Below are 19,184 nucleotides of genomic sequence, written 5' to 3'. Positions count from 1 at the left end.
CGTGGAAGGCAAGCACAATGAAGCACCCTTGTGGGCTCACTACGCTCGCCACAGGTTCTATTCCCACTCTATGGGTGTCGTGGACACCCACGAGTGTGAATAGTCCCTGTTGGTCGGCATATTCAGATGCCGGGATCCTGGCGTTGGTATTGTGACTGGCGGTCTCCTGATTTTTCTTAATACTGGAAATTAAGAAATTCCAGTTTGTATATTTGCTATCTATGACATTGTAAAGTGTGGCTAGTTTAGGCATGGCCGCAACTAGGGGGGGCTAGGGGGGCATGTGACCTTGGTGCCGGATTGGAGGGGGATCAGTTTAATACCCCTAGCACCCCCCTGCCTATGCACAGCTGTCCCTTAGAGCCGAGGGAGCACAAGCTGCAGACTCTACCACCTAACGAGCCGTGCATTCCACATTGCTGTGATGAAACTGAAAATAAACTACAGCTCCCAGCAACCCTTGCTGCGGGAAATGCAGTTTACTTTTAGTTTCTTCTATGCAGACATGTGTTGTGCCCACCCCAGCAGAGCCGGTTTAAGAGGGGACACAGGAAACAAGCTGGCTCCCCAGCCTCCCCCCCTGCAATCACATCAATCATTGCAGCCGTGCACTACCTTAGTGCACTGCTGAGCTCGAAAAGAAGAGGCAGCCAGAAGGGGGCGGGGCTACACAGTACTGTACTGTGCCAGGCCAGCCAGTAGCATGAGAGACAGAGAGCTCACTATACAGCAGCAGAAGACCCTAAATAGTGAGTGTGACACTGGGAAGGGGCACTGTATGTATGTGACTACTATATATGTGTTTATGTGTGTGACTGTATGTGAATAGGTGTGTGACTACATATATGTGTGCTTGTGTATCACTATATGTATACAGGTGTGTGACTATATGTGTACAGTGCATCCGGAAAGTATTCACAGCGCTTCACTTTTTCCACATTTTGTTATGTTACAGCCTTATTCTAAACTGGAATAAATTAATTTTTTCTCTCAAAATTCTGCACACAATACCACATAATCACAACATGAATTATTTTTTTTTGTGATTTTTGCAAATGTATTAAAAATAAAAAAGAATGAAATCACATGTGCAGAAGTATTCACAGCCTTTGCCATGAAGCTCAAAATTTAGCTCAGGTGCATCCAGTTTCCACTGATCATCCTTGAGATGTTCCTACAGCTTAATTGGAGTCCACCTGTGGTAAATGCAGTTGATTGGACATGATTTGAAAAGGCACACACCTGTCTATATAAGGTCCCACACTTGACAGTGCGTGTCTGAGCACAAACCAAGCATGGTCAAAGGAATTGTCTGTAGACCTCAGAGACAGGATTATCTCGAGGCAGAAATCTGGGGAAGGGTACAGAAAAATATCTGCTGCTTTGAAGTTCCCAATGAGCACAGTGGCCTCCATCATCTGTAAATGGAAGAAGTTCAGAACCACCAGGACTCTTCCTAGAGCTGGCCGGCCGTCTAAACTGAGCAATCAGGGGAGAAGGGCCCTAGTCAGGGTGGTGACCAAGAACCCGATGATCACTCTGTCAGAGCTACAGCATTCCTCTGTGGAGAGAGGAGAACCTTCCAGAAGGACAACCATCTCTGCAGCAATCCACCAATCAGGCCTGTATGGTAGAGTGTCCAGACGGAAGCCACTCCTTAGTAAAAAGCACATGGCAGCCCGCCTGGAGTTAGCCAAAATGCACCTAAAGAACTCTCAGACCATGAGAAGCAAAATTATCTGTTCTGATGAGACAAAGATTGAATTCTTTGGTGTGAATGCCAAGCGTCATGTTTGGAGGAAACCAGGCACCACTCATCACCAGGCCAATACCATCCCTACAGTGAAGCTTGGTGGTGGCAGCATCATGCTGTGGGGATGTTTTTCAGTGGCAGGAACTGGGAGACTAGTCAGGATAGAGGGAAAGATGAATGCTGCAATGTACAGAGACATCCTGGATGAAAACCTGCTCCAGAGCGTTCTTGGCCTCAGACTGGGGCGACGGTTTATCTTTCAGCAGGACAACAACCCTAGGCACACAGCCAAGATATCAAAGGAGTGGCTTCAGGACAACTCTGTGAATGTCCTTGAGTGGCCCAACCTGAGCCCAGACTTGAACCTGATTGAACATCTCTGGAGAGATCTGAAAATGGCTGTGCACCGACGCTTCCCATCTAACCTGATGGAGCTTGAGAGGTGCTGCAAAGAGGAATGGGCAAAACTGGCCAAAGATAGTTGTACCAAGCTTGTGGCATCATATTCAAAAAGACTTGAGGCTGTAATTGCTGCCAAAGGTGCATCAACAAAGTATTGAGCAAAGGCTGTGAATACTTATGTACATGTGATTTCTTAGTTTTTTATTTTTAATAAATTTGCAAAAAATCTAAAAAAAAATTGTTTTCACATTGTCATTATGGGGTATTGTGTGTAGAATTTTGAGGGGAAAATGAATTTATTCCAGTTTGGAATAAGGCTGTAACATAACAAAATGTGGAAAAAGTGAAGCGCTGTGAATACTTTCTGGATGCACTGTATATGTGAGTGAATGTATGCATGTATGTGTTTAGCTGTGTGACAGTATGTTTGTGTATAGGTGTGTGATTTTACATATGTATCAATGTATGTTTTTTTTTTTTTTTTCTTCATCCAACCCAAACAAATGTCTGACTATCCCCCCATAATAATCTACCAGCTCTTTGCCCTTATGGAGGTTATTTTTCTATATATACAGTGTATGTCTATCTATCTATCTATCTATCTATCTATCTATCTATCTATCTATCTATCGCACACGCACACGCACACGCACACGCACACGCACACACAGTCACGTGCTGGGTGGAAGGGGGGTGCCAAAAATCCTAGTTTTGGCCCTGGTTTAGGTATAAAACATAATAGCTGTGTAAGTGCTCGAAGAGTCAGAAAGGTAATTTTCTGTGCTGTGGTTGCTGTTCTGTTGGTGGTATGTGTCTTTATACCGATTATAGGAAGCCTAAGAAATGTGGTTTGCCTCCGATAACTGTAGCATTCAGTTTATCAGCACTGAGAGATGAGCTGGTCCATGTGGCAGGTTCCCATTCACAGTGTACATGTACTATAAGAGGCATTTGTTGTAGATTCTCAATATAAAGTATAATCAGTGACATGATTACTGTATACTTAAAAAATACTATATCCTTTATTCAGATAATTGCCTACACTTCATCCATTTCTCCAGGTCAGTGACTGGTGGGAGGAATACATTTACCTGCGAGGCAGAGGACCAATAATGGTGAACAGCAACTACTATGCAATGGTGAGATGGTTCATGGGTTTTGAAGAATGTATAAAATGTTCACATAGGGGGTGATGCACAGTGAGTACTATGCCAGTGTGTCTTGCATGGTTTGCACCACTCATGCAGTAGGATTAAACATTTGCACCCACATTTGGCTCAGGGAGCACCCTAGATGGCACACCCTCTCCTTGGATGCAGCATCCCCCGGACATTGCACCCACCCCTCTTAGCTTAGCAGGCAGATGACGGGGATGGCATCCTGTGCTCTTCAGAGTGGGAGTGCCACAATTTCCAAATTTTAAAAATGTAAGAGGCCCATGGGGGCAAATTTCATTCCAGCATAGCCTCTTTGCCAACCACCATAAAAGGAAAGGTGCTTTTATCACAGTAACAATAATGGTGAATGACATTATGGCATATCTTAGACATGGCACTAAAGCTGCCCATTCCCAGGCTTAACCAGTCGTTTAGGTTGAGCAACAGGCTCCTTATCCAATTTGTCCACAAAAATAAGTGCCTAAATAAATGACTGCAGTCCCTCATTGTTTAGTAGAAGCTACCTGATCACATGATCCAGAGAACACACAACATGCCAATCAACACTAGGCGACTCTTGCTGAGGCTTTGAGCAGTCTTTCTGCTTATATTTGGTCTACTTACCACATGGGCCATCCATAGCCGCTATATCTCACGGAGTTGTACAGGACAGATAGAAACATCTATCCAGCATAAATTCAGTTTATTCCCATGTATTTAGTTGACCTATTTCTCAATAATTTCCTATTGGCTGTAAAAACTCAAGGGACCAATAACTATATTTAAATGAGGGGTAATGCTCTGTAATCTGCTAACATTTGTATTTTCTATACAGGATTTCCTATCTATAAACCCATCCACCAACCAAGCAGCACGGGCGGGAAATGCCATTCATGCCATACTTCTTTACCGCAGAAAGCTTGAAAGGGGTCTAATACCACCAGTAAGTCAACCCATAATGAAGCTTGCCATGCAATATTTAATTAGACTCTCAATACAAGCCAGTATTAATGAGAATATAAATATATATTGTCTGGGCCATTACCTTACCCAATGGTGTACAGTTAATAGTGAGAAGAATAGCCAGGGGAAAAAACACTGAAGTGAGATTCAAATAGTATGCAGAAGTCCAAAGTCTAATGTCATTTACTTGCAATGATACTGTAAAGTGTATGACAGTGGTTCCCAAACTTTTTTCAATCCCAGCACAGTAGAGTATCCGAATGTTTTCACTGCACCCCTAGGACAAAAGTTTTGATTGAGAAATTTAGAAAATAATATAAAATGAAGTAAACTGTGTTTATATGTCATCCATAGGTTCAGCGTGAGGTGAGGGACAGGGTTTTCTTCTGTTTGTCCACATACTTTATAATAGACAGCCACCAGCACTGGTTTTGCCTATTACACTGACCATAAATAATTTGAATTGGCCCCGGACCACCAACCCGAGGCACCCCTGCAAGTGTCCCGAGGCACCCCAGGGGGCACGGCACACAGTTTGGGAACCACTAGTGTGTGATTTTCTCTTTATATTTATCTGCTGATAATAAACTACTGAGTTCCTCCTTCATCACCAGGTCATGGCTCTTGGCATTGTCCCCATGTGCTCATATCAGATGGAGAGGATGTTTAATACTACACGGATTCCAGGAGTGGAGACAGGTGGGTAACTACTGGGACAGCATGAAACATATGTAACACATTACACAGTGCTAACGTTAGTGGAAGACTTGCAAGGTTTTGGCCAAGCTGTACCTACTGGCTAAGTATCTAAGATCATGCAACATCAACTGAAATTATAATGATGTTGATGATACCTTAAAAATAAAGGGTGGGTCCTCTTGTTTTACTTTCTCACTGCTGTTGATGTGGTTATGATAGTTACAGCCCTGTGTTATACAAGAGACCTGAGTATTACATTGGGTAGAAAGGTTCATACTGTAATTGGGATAAAATGTTGAGACAAATTAGAAATTCACATGGTAACACAGTTGCGGTGTCTTTCCCCACAGATCACCTCCAGCACCTGGTTGAGAGTCGCCATGTGTGTGTGTATCACAAGGGGCGTTACTACAGGCTATGTCTGTATGATGACAGGACCTTACTCAGCCCACGCCAGCTGCAGTTACAGATTCAGCGTATTCTGGATGACACCAGCCCAGCACAGCCAGGAGAAGAGAAGCTGGCAGCACTCACAGCAGGGGACCGGTGAGCTCAGGCCCAGTAGAAGTAAATTAGAAAGAGACGGACAGAGGGCTAGAGAAATATAAAAATAATATATAAAACATCATCTTTTACTATTATTATGATTTTTCTTCTGCATATTTAAATACAACAGATTTTGGGCGGTATTCAAATGATATATCACTCCCAATCTCTTTTCTAAAGTGATCCCCGTTATCGCACATGTTGCGCCCATAGTAATCAGGTTTAGCTGTGTAAAGGTTTGGGTGCCTTGTTGCCCCAGGGGGTAGTCAGCTGAAATGATGATATCACGTCCCCGAGGGCAGAAACAGAATAGGTGTGGAAGGGGGTGAAAAGAATTGAATACCACACAATGAGTCTGATTCTGAGTCGCACGTAATGCGGGTGCAATTCCACCCATTTCCAGAGAACCAAAATACCATGTGCGCTACCTCCTGCATGCCGAGTTGGATGCGTTTGTGTCTGCACTGCTCCAAGCCCTGGATTACAACTGCAGCTGTCGCGACTGTTGCCATGTGCACCAGGCCCATCCTTGATGCAGGAAATCTGACTGGGATTGGACAGATATCTGCATTCCTGCACCACAGAATAACCCACTATTCTGCATGCTCCCCGCACACCCCTGGGGATGATAAATGAGCAAGGCAGGCCCTAACGGGATGTGTTTATGTGACCGGCTCTAACATGTTAGAACTTGAGTGGCTACAGTAGACCTGATTCTGGTTCCATATATAGCATTGGGAATTAAACCCACTCCATGCTGTATGCAACAGGTCCGTCAGAAGCAGGCGTCCCAACATTGACAGAAGTTGAACTACACACCCACATCAGTTCCGTGACATTCCCATGAGATGGATTATGTTCTGTGCATCTGAATGGTAACAGCGCAGTTACAGCCTAGCATTATCCTCTAACGGACGGTTCAGCACATCTGCTCTCTTACTCAGCATCTGTGTGCGTAGGCATGGGACACGTGCAGTCTGAGATTGCTTTCTATGGCGCATGTGCACTTGGCAGATATCTATGGGATCTGACCTCATTTGGACTCAGAATCAGGCCAGTTGCATAAAGTAGCATGTGTAACTGTCTTCAGTTTTGTAATAGTTGCTATTTGAATTAATTAAAATAAATATTATAAATTATAGCCATTTTAGCATGAACCAGCAGCATGTTACAGCTTGTGTTAGCATCTTTTGCTTTAACATGGACCAGCCATGACAGTCTAGCCCAAGTTGAATTGGCCCACAAAGTCCGATTGTATCTCAAACAAATTGTAAGGCCCTCACACCTATTCTAATATAACTAAACTGGAGTTTATTACGTCTTCTGATCTGACTAGTACAGAGAAAATGTCAATGCTGCTTGTTCGTTTTGCCTGTTTTTAAATAGGAATCTGTGCTGTGAAGGCCCATCCTCTGAGAAGGAGAATGGACTATATTATTATTATCCTTTATTTATATGGTGCCACAAGGGTTCCGCAGCGCCCAATTACAGAGTACATAAATAATCAAACCGGAAAACAGCAACTTACAGTAGAGATGAGCGGGTTCGGTTCCTCGGAATCCGAACCCGCCCGAACTTCATGTTTTTTTACACGGGTCCGAGCGACTCGGATCTTCCCGCCTTGCTCGGTTAACCCGAGCGCGCCTGAACGTCATCATCACGCTGTCGGATTCTCGCGAGGCTCGGATTCTATATAAGGAGCCGCGCGTCGCCGCCATTTTTCACACGTGCATTGAGATTCATAGGGAGAGGACGTGGCTGGCGTCCTCTCCGTTTATAGAGATTCGAGAAGAGAGTGAGACAGTCTCACTAGAGAGAGACACAGTAGTAATTTTGGGGAGCATTAGGAGGAGTACTACTACTACTAGTACTTGCTGAAGTGAAGTGATAGATAGTGTGACTGTATTGTATTATCTGACTTGTGGGGGAGACACTGACAGTGGGGAGCAGTTAGAGTCTGAGAGCAGGACTCAGGACTCAGGAGTACATACTACATATAACGTACAGTGCACACTTTTGCTGCCAGAGTGCCACACCAGTATAATATATATTGTGATTGTATGCTTAGGAGTACTACTTGCAAGTTGCTGATAGTGTGACCAGTGACCTGACCACCAGTTTAATAATCACCACCAGTTTAATTAATATATATATATATATAATTGTATATAATTAATATATATATAATATTATAATTGTATACCACCTACCCGTGTTTTTTTTTCTTTTCTTTCTTTCTTCTTGATACATACTACTATAGTAGCTTACTGTAGCAGTCTGCGGTGCTGCTGAGCTGACAGTGTCCAGCAGGTCCGTCATCAGTCATCATTACCTAATAAATATATATCTACCTGTCCGGCTGCAATACTAGTGATATTATATATACATATATATATTGATTTCATATCATTATCATCCAGTCTATATTAGCAGCAGACACAGTACGTTAGTCCACGGCTGTAGCTACCTCTGTGTCGGCACTCGGCAGTCCATCCATAATTGTATACCACCTACCCGTGGTTTTTTTTTTTTCTTTCTTCTTGATACATACTACTATAGTAGCTTACTGTAGCAGTCTGCGGTGCTGCTGAGCTGACAGTGTCCAGCAGGTCCGTCATCAGTCATCATTACCTAATAAATATATATCTACCTGTCCGGCTGCAGTACTAGTGATATTATATATACATATATATATTGATTTCATATCATTATCATCCAGTCTATATTAGCAGCAGACACAGTACGTTAGTCCACGGCTGTAGCTACCTCTGTGTCGGCACTCGGCAGTCCATCCATAATTGTATACCACCTACCCGTGGTTTTTTTTTTTTCTTTCTTCTTGATACATACTACTATAGTAGCTTACTGTAGCAGTCTGCGGTGCTGCTGAGCTGACAGTGTCCAGCAGGTCCGTCATCAGTCATCATTACCTAATAAATATATATCTACCTGTCCGGCTGCAGTACTAGTGATATTATATATACATATATATATTGATTTCATATCATTATCATCCAGTCTATATTAGCAGCAGACACAGTACGTTAGTCCACGGCTGTAGCTACCTCTGTGTCGGCACTCGGCAGTCCATCCATAATTGTATACCACCTACCCGTGTTTTTTTTTTTTCTTTCTTCTTGATACATACTACTATAGTAGCTTACTGTAGCAGTCTGCGGTGCTGCTGAGCTGACAGTGTCCAGCAGGTCCGTCATCAGTCATCATTACCTAATAAATATATATCTACCTGTCCGGCTGCAGTACTAGTTATATTATATATACATATATATATTGATTTCATATCATTATCATCCAGTCTATATTAGCAGCAGACACAGTACGTTAGTCCACGGCTGTAGCTACCTCTGTGTCGGCACTCGGCAGTCCCTTCATAATTGTATACCACCTACCCGTGGTTTTTTTTTTCTTTCTTCTTGATACATACTACTATAGTAGCTTACTGTCGCAGTCTGCGGTGCTGCTGAGCTGACAGTGTCCAGCAGGTCCATCATCAGTCATCATTACCTAATAAATATATATCTACCTGTCCGGCTGCAGTACTAGTGATATTATATATACATATATATATTGATTTCATATCATTATCATCCAGTCTATATTAGCAGCAGACACAGTACGTTAGTCCACGGCTGTAGCTACCTCTGTGTCGGCACTCGGCAGTCCATCCATAATTGTATACCACCTACCCGTGTTTTTTTTTTTTATTTCTTCTTGATACATACTACTATAGTAGCTTACTGTAGCAGTCTGCGGTGCTGCTGAGCTGACAGTGTCCAGCAGGTCCATCATCAGTCATCATTACCTAATAAATATATATCTACCTGTCCGGCTGCAGTACTAGTGATATTATATATACATATATATATTGATTTCATATCATTATCATCCAGTCTATATTAGCAGCAGACACAGTACATTAGTCCACGGCTGTAGCTACCTCTGTGTCGGCACTCGGCAGTCCATCCATAATTGTATACCACCTACCCGTGGTTTTTTTTTTTCTTTCTTCTTGATACATACTACTATAGTAGCTTACTGTAGCAGTCTGCGGTGCTGCTGAGCTGACAGTGTCCAGCAGGTCCGTCATCAGTCATCATTACCTAATAAATATATATCTACCTGTCCGGCTGCAGTACTAGTGATATTATATATACATATATATATTGATTTCATATCATTATCATCCAGTCTATATTAGCAGCAGACACAGTACGTTAGTCCACGGCTGTAGCTACCTCTGTGTCGGCACTCGGCAGTCCATCCATAATTGTATACCACCTACCCGTGGTTTTTTTTTTTTCTTTCTTCTTGATACATACTACTATAGTAGCTTACTGTAGCAGTCTGCGGTGCTGCTGAGCTGACAGTGTCCAGCAGGTCCGTCATCAGTCATCATTACCTAATAAATATATATCTACCTGTCCGGCTGCAGTACTAGTGATATTATATATACATATATATATTGATTTCATATCATTATCATCCAGTCTATATTAGCAGCAGACACAGTACGGTAGTCCACGGCTGTAGCTACCTCTGTGTCGGCACTCGGCAGTCCATCCATAAGTATACTAGTATCCATCCATCTCCATTGTTTACCTGAGGTGCCTTTTAGTTGTGCCTATTAAAATATGGAGAACAAAAATGTTGAGGTTCCAAAATTAGGGAAAGATCAAGATCCACTTCCACCTCGTGCTGAAGCTGCTGCCACTAGTCATGGCCGAGACGATGAAATGCCAGCAACGTCGTCTGCCAAGGCCGGTGCCCAATGTCATAGTACAGAGCATGTCAAATCCAAAACACCAAATATCAGTAAAAAAAAGGACTCCAAAACCTAAAATAAAATTGTCGGAGGAGAAGCGTAAACTTGCCAATATGCCATTTACCACACGGAGTGGCAAGGAACGGCTGAGGCCCTGGCCTATGTTCATGGCTAGTGGTTCAGCTTCACATGAGGATGGAAGCACTCAGCCTCTCGCTAGAAAAATGAAAAGACTCAAGCTGGCAAAAGCAGTAGCACCGCAAAGAACTGTGCGTTCTTCGAAATCCCAAATCCACAAGGAGAGTCCGACTCCAATTGTGTCGGTTGCGATGCCTGACCTTCCCAACACTGGACGTGAAGAGCATGCGCCTTCCACCATTTGCACGCCCCCTGCAAGTGCTGGAAGGAGCACCCGCAGTCCAGTTCCTGATAGTCAGATTGAAGATGTCAGTGTTGAAGTACACCAGGATGAGGAGGATATGGGTGTTGCTGGCGCTGGGGAGGAAATTGACAAGGAGGATTCTGATGGTGAGGTGGTTTGTTTAAGTCAGGCACCCGGGGAGACACCTGTTGTCCGTGGGAGGAATAGGGCCGTTGACATGCCTGGTGAAAATACCAAAAAAATCAGCTCTTCGGTGTGGAAGTATTTCACCAGAAATGCGGACAACATTTGTCAAGCCGTGTGTTGCCTTTGTCAAGCTGTAATAAGTAGGGGTAAGGACGTTAACCACCTCGGAACATCCTCCCTTATACGTCACCTGCAGCGCATTCATAATAAGTCAGTGACAAGTTCAAAAACTTTGGGCGACAGCGGAAGCAGTCCACTGACCAGTAAATCCCTTCCTCTTGTAACCAAGCTCACGCAAACCACCCCACCAACTCCCTCAGTGTCAATTTCCTCCTTCCCCAGGAATGCCAATAGTCCTGCAGGCCATGTCACTGGCAATTCTGACGAGTCCTCTCCTGCCTGGGATTCCTCCGATGCATCCTTGCGTGTAACGCCTACTGCTGCTGGCGCTGCTGTTGTTGCTGCTGGGAGTCGATGGTCATCCCAGAGGGGAAGTCGTACTCGTAAGACCACTTTTACTACTTCCACCAAGCAATTGACTGTCCAACAGTCCTTTGCGAGGAAGATGAAATATCACAGCAGTCATCCTGCTGCAAAGCGGATAACTGAGGCCTTGGCATCCTGGGTGGTGAGAAACGTGGTTCCGGTATCCATCATTACTGCAGAGCCAACTAGAGACTTGTTGGAGGTACTGTGTCCCCGGTACCAAATACCATCTAGGTTCCATTTCTCTAGGCAGGCGATACCGAAAATGTACACAGACCTCAGAAAAAGAGTCACCAGTGTCCTAAAAAACGCAGCTGTACCCAATGTCCACTTAACCACGGACATGTGGACAAGTGGAGCAGGGCAGGGTCAGGACTATATGACTGTGACAGCCCACTGGGTAGATGTATGGACTCCCGCCGCAAGAACAGCAGCGGCGGCACCAGTAGCAGCATCTCGCAAACGCCAACTCTTTCCTAGGCAGGCTACGCTTTGTATCACCGGTTTCCAGAATACGCACACAGCTGAAAACCTCTTACGGCAACTGAGGAAGATCATCGCGGAATGGCTTACCCCAATTGGACTCTCCTGTGGATTTGTGGCATCGGACAACGCCAGCAATATTGTGTGTGCATTAAATATGGGCAAATTCCAGCACGTCCCATGTTTTGCACATACCTTGAATTTGGTGGTGCAGAATTTTTTAAAAAACGAGAGGGGCGTGCAAGAGATGCTGTCGGTGGCCAGAAGAATTGCGGGACACTTTCGGCGTACAGGCACCACGTACAGAAAACTGGAGCACCACCAAAAACGCCTGAACCTGCCCTGCCATCATCTGAAGCAAGAAGTGGTAACGAGGTGGAATTCAACCCTCTATATGCTTCAGAGGTTGGAGGAGCAGCAAAAGGCCATTCAAGCCTATACAATTGAGCACGATATAGGAGGTGGAATGTACCTGTCTCAAGCGCAGTGGAGAATGATTTCAACGTTGTGCAAGGTTCTGCAACCTTTTGAACTTGCCACACGTGAAGTCAGTTCAGACACTGCCAGCCTGAGTCAGGTCATTCCCCTCATCAGGCTTTTGCAGAAGAAGCTGGAGGCATTGAAGGAGGAGCTAAAAGGGAGCGATTCTGCTAGGCATGTGGGACTTGTGGATGCAGCCCTTAATTCGCTTAACAAGGATTCACGGGTGGTCAATCTGTTGAAATCAGAGCACTACATTTTGGCCACCGTGCTCGATCCTAGATTTAAAACCTACCTTGGATCTCTCTTTCCGGCAGACACAAGTCTGCTGGGGTTCAAAGACCTGCTGGTGAGAAAATTGTCAAGTCAAGCGGAACGCTGATGCTGACATCTGGTCCGGACTGAAGGACCTGACAACGATTACGGACATGTCGTCTACTGTCACTGCATATGATTCTGTCACCATTGAAAGAATGGTAGAGGATTATATGAGTGACCGCATCCAAGTAGGCACGTCAGACAGTCCGTACTTATACTGGCAGGAAAAAGAGGCAATTTGGAGGCCCTTGCACAAACTGGCTTTATTCTACCTAAGTTGCCCTCCCACAAGTGTGTACTCCGAAAGAGTGTTTAGTGCCGCCGCTCACCTTGTCAGCAATCGGCGTACGAGGTTACTTCCAGAAAATGTGGAGAAGATGATGTTCATTAAAATGAATTATAATCAATTCCTCCGTGGAGACATTGACCAGCAGCAATTGCCTCCACAAAGTACACAGGGAGCTGAGATGGTGGATTCCAGTGGGGACGAATTGATAATCTGTGAGGAGCGGGATGTACACGGTGATATATCGGAGGATGATGATGAGGTGGACATCTTGCCTCTGTAGAGCCAGTTTGTGCAAGGAGAGATTAATTGCTTCTTTTTCGGTGGGGGTCCAAACCAACCCGTCATTTCAGTCACAGTCGTGTGGCAGACCCTGTCACTGAAATGATGGGTTGGTTAAAGTGTGCATGTCCTGTTTATACAACATAAGGGTGGGTGGGAGGGCCCAAGGACAATTCCATCTTGCACCTCTTTTTTCTTTCATTTTTATTTGCGTCATGTGCTGTTTGGGGAGTGTTTTTTGGAAGGGCCATCCTGCGTGACACTGCAGTGCCACTCCTAGATGGGCCCGGTGTTTGTGTCGGCCACTAGGGTCGCTTATCTTACTCACACAGCTACCTCATTGCGCCTCTTTTTTTCTTTGCGTCATGTGCTGTTTGGGGAGTGTTTTTTGGAAGGGCCATCCTGCGTGACACTGCAGTGCCACTCCTAGATGGGCCCGGTGTTTGTGTCGGCCACTAGGGTCGCTTATCTTACTCACACAGCTACCTCATTGCGCCTCTTTTTTTCTTTGCGTCATGTGCTGTTTGGGGAGTGTTTTTTGGAAGGGCCATCCTGCGTGACACTGCAGTGCCACTCCTAGATGGGCCCGGTGTTTGTGTCGGCCACTAGGGTCGCTTATCTTACTCACACAGCTACCTCATTGCGCCTCTTTTTTTCTTTGCGTCATGTGCTGTTTGGGGAGTGTTTTTTGGAAGGGCCATCCTGCGTGACACTGCAGTGCCACTCCTAGATGGGCCCGGTGTTTGTGTCGGCCACTAGGGTCGCTTATCTTACTCACACAGCTACCTCATTGCACCTCTTTTTTTCTTTGCGTCATGTGCTGTTTGGGGAGTGTTTTTTGGAAGGGCCATCCTGCGTGACACTGCAGTGCCACTCCTAGATGGGCCAGGTGTTTGTGTCGGCCACTAGGGTCGCTTAGCTTAGTCATCCAGCGACCTCGGTGCAAATTTTAGGACTAAAAATAATATTGTGAGGTGTGAGGTATTCAGAATAGACTGAAAATGAGTGGAAATTATGGTTTTTGAGGTTAATAATACTTTGGGATCAAAATGACCCCCAAATTCTATGATTTAAGCTGTTTTTTAGGTTTTTTGGAAAAAAACACCCGAATCCAAAACACACCCGAATCCGACAAAAAAAATTCGGTGAGGTTTTGCCAAAACGCGTTCGAACCCAAAACACGGCCGCGGAACCGAACCCAAAACCAAAACACAAAACCCGAAAAATTTCCGGTGCACATCTCTAACTTACAGTTGATGACAGTATAGGACAAGTACAGGGTAAATAAACATAGTTACATCAGCAGTTGACACTGGAATAAGTATCAGGTGGCAGGAGAAGACTGCTGGATGTGGTATAGTTCAAGATTATTAAAGTAAGACAAAGGATAAGCACATGATGGAAGAGGGCCCTGCTCGTGAGAGCTTACATTCTAAAGGGGAGGGGTAGACAGACAGGGGTGACACAGATGGGGTACATAGAGAACGTGGAACAGAGGGTTAGGATGAGATTTGGCTGGGTTTGTTGAAGAAGTGGGTCTTAACAGCCCGTTTGAAGTTTTGTAGAGAGGTGGAGAGTCTGAGGGGGAGAGATAGGGAATTCCAGAGAAGTGGAGCAGCACGTGAAAAATCTAGGACGTATGAGTGGGAGGAAGTAATCCGTAGGCAGGAGAGTCGTCGTGCATTAGCAGAGCGAAAAGGACGGGTGGGAGTGTAAAGGGAGATAAGATCAGAGATGTAGATGGGAGACGAGTGGGTGAGGACTTTGTAAGCAAGTGTGAGAAGCTTGAAATGGATTCTGAAAGGGAAGGGGAGCCAGTGAAGGTCTAATAAGAGAGGAGACTATAGGCTGTCTATAGTCAATACATTGTTTTAACAAAGGCCTGCAAGCAGGACAGCCATCTGGGGTGCACTGCGGGGACTGGAGTTCTGGGCCCTTACAGAGAGGGGGGGGGCCCTCCCCCTCCCCTGGCTCCTACCGCCGATAACTGGAGAAATGCACCAGGCAGCACAACAACAGCGGGCTGATGCGCAGGTAGGACTTCTTAAAAGAAGCCTTCCCTGTGCATCAGCACTCTGTGAATCATTCCTGCAGATCTACAAAGCTCCACCTATATGTAAAGTCACGATGTCTGACATCACATAGGGCTGGAGCGGTGTGGCAGAATCTTTTTTTTTTGAGGGGGGCCCTGTCTATTTTGTCAGTCCCAGGCCCCAAAATTTCTGATGGCAGCCCTGCCTGCAAGAACAAGGACTCTTAAATATATCAGAGGGCAGCCTGCCTTGAATAACAATGGACCACAAAAAGCAATATTTAGTATTGTTGTTTAGCTTATTGGAGTGAGTCCTATTAGAGGAGAGTCACACTTAGTGTACATCCAGACTTGCTGAGTTTTGTTAGCATGCTGTGTATAAAATTCCACGAGTCTGGCCTTAGACAGGGCCGTGAGAGGGGTGATTTGCGGTGCCATTGTGGGTGTTTCCATGCCAATACAACAGAAACTCGCACCTAATAAGATTAAGCCCATTGAATTTAACCCAAAACATTTTTTGGCAGAATTCTCTTTTAATTCTTTAGTGTCACAGTCTAGGTCTACAAAGTTCAGAGAACTACAAAACTAAGTTTTGATGTGTGTGTGTGTGTGTGTGTGTGTGTGTATGTGTATGTGTATGTGTACGTGTGTGTGTGTGTGTGTGTGTGTGTGTGTGTGTGTGTGTGTGTGTGTGTGTGTGTGGTGGGGCATATATAAGATGAATGGCTTGGTATTTACAAAGCATAAGGAATTGGTTCTGTAACAGAGAAAAGCTCTTAGGAATCTATTGCTTGAACAGGTAAATTCCTCAGAATATAGTTTGTGGTACACTGAAAGGAATTATTTGGTTTACTACAGATCCTTTGTGTGTGTGTGTGTGTGTGTGTGTGTGTGTGTGTGTGTGTGTGTGTGTGTGTGTGTGTGTGTGTGTGTGTGTGTGTGTGTGTGTGTGTTTGTTAGATCAATTTATAAAGGTATTATGCAGGATCTTCACATTGTTACATGTATACATGCTGTTGCCTCTGCAGGGTCTCCTGGGCTAAGGCTCGTGCTAACTTCTTCAGCCATGGCGCAAATCGTGTCTCACTAAGCTCTATTGAACGGGGAGTCTTCTTTGTCAGCCTGGACGCTGAAGCAGGAGGGTACCATGAGGGTGACAAGAACTCTCTAAGTGTGTATGCCAAGTCTCTGTTACATGGAAACTGCTACAACAGGTATCTGTCATTACAGCTCATTATACAGTGTTTTATGGATTATCTTTTACACACACGGCTGCTGGTTTACAAGTGAATTTGTATGTCTGAATTGTTGCACTGCAGAACTTGATGTAGTATTGTGAGGTCCACATATCTGTCGCTTGTTGCCCCTTGCATGTTGAAGGTCCTAAATGTCTCAGTAGAGATAAGTAATGGTATGGAAACTCTCATTAGATATGCCCTACAAGCATCTGTGTTTTGGTTGCCACGTAACAATTGATAATGTTACTAACAAAGCATAAATTAGGCAGCTATGCAAGACATGCGCAAAGTATGCGCCTTGCAAAAGTGCAACATGCATCCCAGCGCTGTAGTTAAGGTTTTATGCATCATAAGATGCATAGGCGTGCGCAGCACATTTTATTAGGGGGTGCACCGTCGGAGGGGTGTGTCTAGCACTGCCTTTTGGGCGTGTCTAGCACCATCTATTGATGGTCAATGCAATATAAAATATCCACCCTTGTACCAATCCTAATAAAGCAGGTACATTGTCAGATGTTGTGGTGTGCACCAAACAAACACCCCTGATGGCACTCACTGCAATTACAAATGCAACTCCTCAGCCTGGTCTGGCTCCCCTCTCTTTCCTCTGCAAGCTGCAGCAGCTTACTTACAAGCCAGTCACTTACTGACACTGACAGTCGCAGACTAGTACTGCTGCTGCTGGAAAAACGAGTGACGTGTTAATGCTGCTGCTGACCGCCTGCCAGTATTGAATTTGTCTTCCTAAGAGGAACGCTGGCTGCATGCTGCTCCTCATCAGTGGCTGGCGTTGGCATAGCATAGAAGGAGAGGGGTGGGCGTGTGAGCAGCATGACGTAATCACATCACGTTGTTTTTGTACATGGAGGTGGAGACGGGAGTTTTAAAGCCGGGGCAGTGGCACCCTTGATTAACCCAGGTGTCCGGTCAGTAATGCAGTCCTGACAGGCTGCAGCGCAGAGGGGACAGTAATCAGCATGCTCGGCGATCGCTGCATCAGGCATGTGAGATCAGGGTGCCAGAAATTAGGGGGTGCCTGTGCGCACCAGGCACCCACCCTGCGCACACCTATGATAAGATGCATCTATATGCAGATGAGAAGTTGAACATTTCCATGTATGCCAAAGGACATCTTTTACATCTAAATCTATGGGGTAAATTTACTAAGCAGCAGTATTGTTTGGGATTTGAAACCCTGTACATCACCTGTAAATGGAGGCACAAAACCATTGAATTTACTAATCAGCGATTTCCATGGAGTTTCGTGAACCACCGTCGAGGTCCCTATGCACTACAGCGGTTTTGTGGTGTTTCATGGGGGGTTTTTTCATGGGGTTTTGGCCAAAGCCACTATAAAACTGCCGTAAACTGGAGTACGTACTTATGGTTGGCAGCAGGAATTGTTACACTGGGTCACTAAGATTCTGAGGCTAGGTTAAAGTACTTTGGAAAACTCTATGTTGAAACATGTATCACCGAAACTATTGGTTCTTTCTAGTGGTCCGTAACTTAGCTTCCTCCTTTGGGGGGCTCTCCATGTTTGCTAGAGATATGACACCCATTGAATCAATGTGCTTGCATCCTATTGCTACTACTCTTATATATTCAGACATTTACCAAGTACTGTTGCATGGCCTGTTCCCCAGTAACCCTCTCTTTACGGAAGCATAGAACAGGGACTTTACACCCCAAGGCACGCAGACTACTGGGACCAAGTCTGTCAGATTACCCATGTCTGCTCCTCTAGTCTGGAAGTCCAGGAAACCAAGTACAAGGTGTTAACTTGGTGATATTGCTGCCCAGTTATGCTCCGCAGATTTTACCCTGCCATGTCCCCTCTCTGCCAAAGATGCCACAAGGATCCTGACACATTAATTCATATTTGGTGTGATCGCCCTCTGAGTATTCCATTCTGCCATAAAATGATAGCCTTGGCATCAGAAATGTTAGGTTACTCTGTTCCCTCTGGACCTGATTTTTGGTTATTGTCACATTCAAACAGTCCTGTGTCCCATTACAAAAAAATCACTACTTTAACATATTAATAGGGCATCTAGAGCAGTCATTCCCTTCCATTGGCGTCCTCCGGTCCCTCCGTCTGCTTGGGATTGCTGTCATTGTTTAAATGACCATGGATGACACTCTTCATTCAGCCCCCGATAAGCACTTTGAATTTGTGGCAGTGTGGTTTCTGTGGATGGATTTCAAGCCTTCCTCTACTTACAGTACAAGGCCCTTTTGCCCCGGGACTAACTCCCTTATAGGCCCCACCTATACTACCACACCAGCTATTCTGCCACTAAGCGTGTTTCTGACACCTCTTTCTTAGTTGAATGTCCTCAGGAATTTTCACTCTTTCCCCTCTCTTTCTTCCCTCTTGCTCCTCTGCAGAAAAAAATGCTTACTCACCAACACGTTTCGTGCTAAACACAGCACTTTTTCAAGCTTAGATTGATTTAAAAAAGTGTCTCTATTTATACCTAAACTTTATTGTTCATTAAGGAAAAACGGAAGTTCTAGTCCGGAAGTGACCTCAATATAGCGGGAGCCACATGTAGATCCCTATTCATTACTTTTTTATTTAGAAAAAAGATGGTCAGTATAAAAATATATGACTGCCTCCAGTTGCTGTATTTGCCAATGAGGATATGTCTACACGCTATTGTTTCGTCTGTTTGGTGTAAGTGCAATGTAAAAATAAACCTGCG

At 44.8% G+C, this 19,184-nt stretch overlaps 1 protein-coding gene across 2 annotated transcripts in view; it reads left to right on the top strand.

Annotated features, from left to right (window-relative positions):
- CPT1B (carnitine palmitoyltransferase 1B) overlaps positions 1 to 19,184 on the top strand; it is a 75,992-nt gene that overhangs the window by 31,846 nt on the left and 24,962 nt on the right. For both annotated transcript variants that reach the window (XM_063926624.1, XM_063926625.1), the window contains exons 7-11: positions 3,217 to 3,294; positions 4,148 to 4,255; positions 4,890 to 4,974; positions 5,325 to 5,520; positions 16,267 to 16,452. In XM_063926624.1, the coding sequence (XP_063782694.1) occupies positions 3,217 to 3,294; positions 4,148 to 4,255; positions 4,890 to 4,974; positions 5,325 to 5,520; positions 16,267 to 16,452 (653 nt within the window). The remainder of the gene's footprint in view (positions 1 to 3,216; positions 3,295 to 4,147; positions 4,256 to 4,889; positions 4,975 to 5,324; positions 5,521 to 16,266; positions 16,453 to 19,184) is intronic.

The sequence above is a fragment of the Pseudophryne corroboree genome, chromosome 6, assembly GCF_028390025.1.
Source record: "Pseudophryne corroboree isolate aPseCor3 chromosome 6, aPseCor3.hap2, whole genome shotgun sequence".
Taxonomy (NCBI): domain Eukaryota; kingdom Metazoa; phylum Chordata; class Amphibia; order Anura; family Myobatrachidae; genus Pseudophryne; species Pseudophryne corroboree.
Note: the sequence above shows the minus strand (reverse complement) of the source record. Positions and strands in the feature narration are given on the sequence as shown.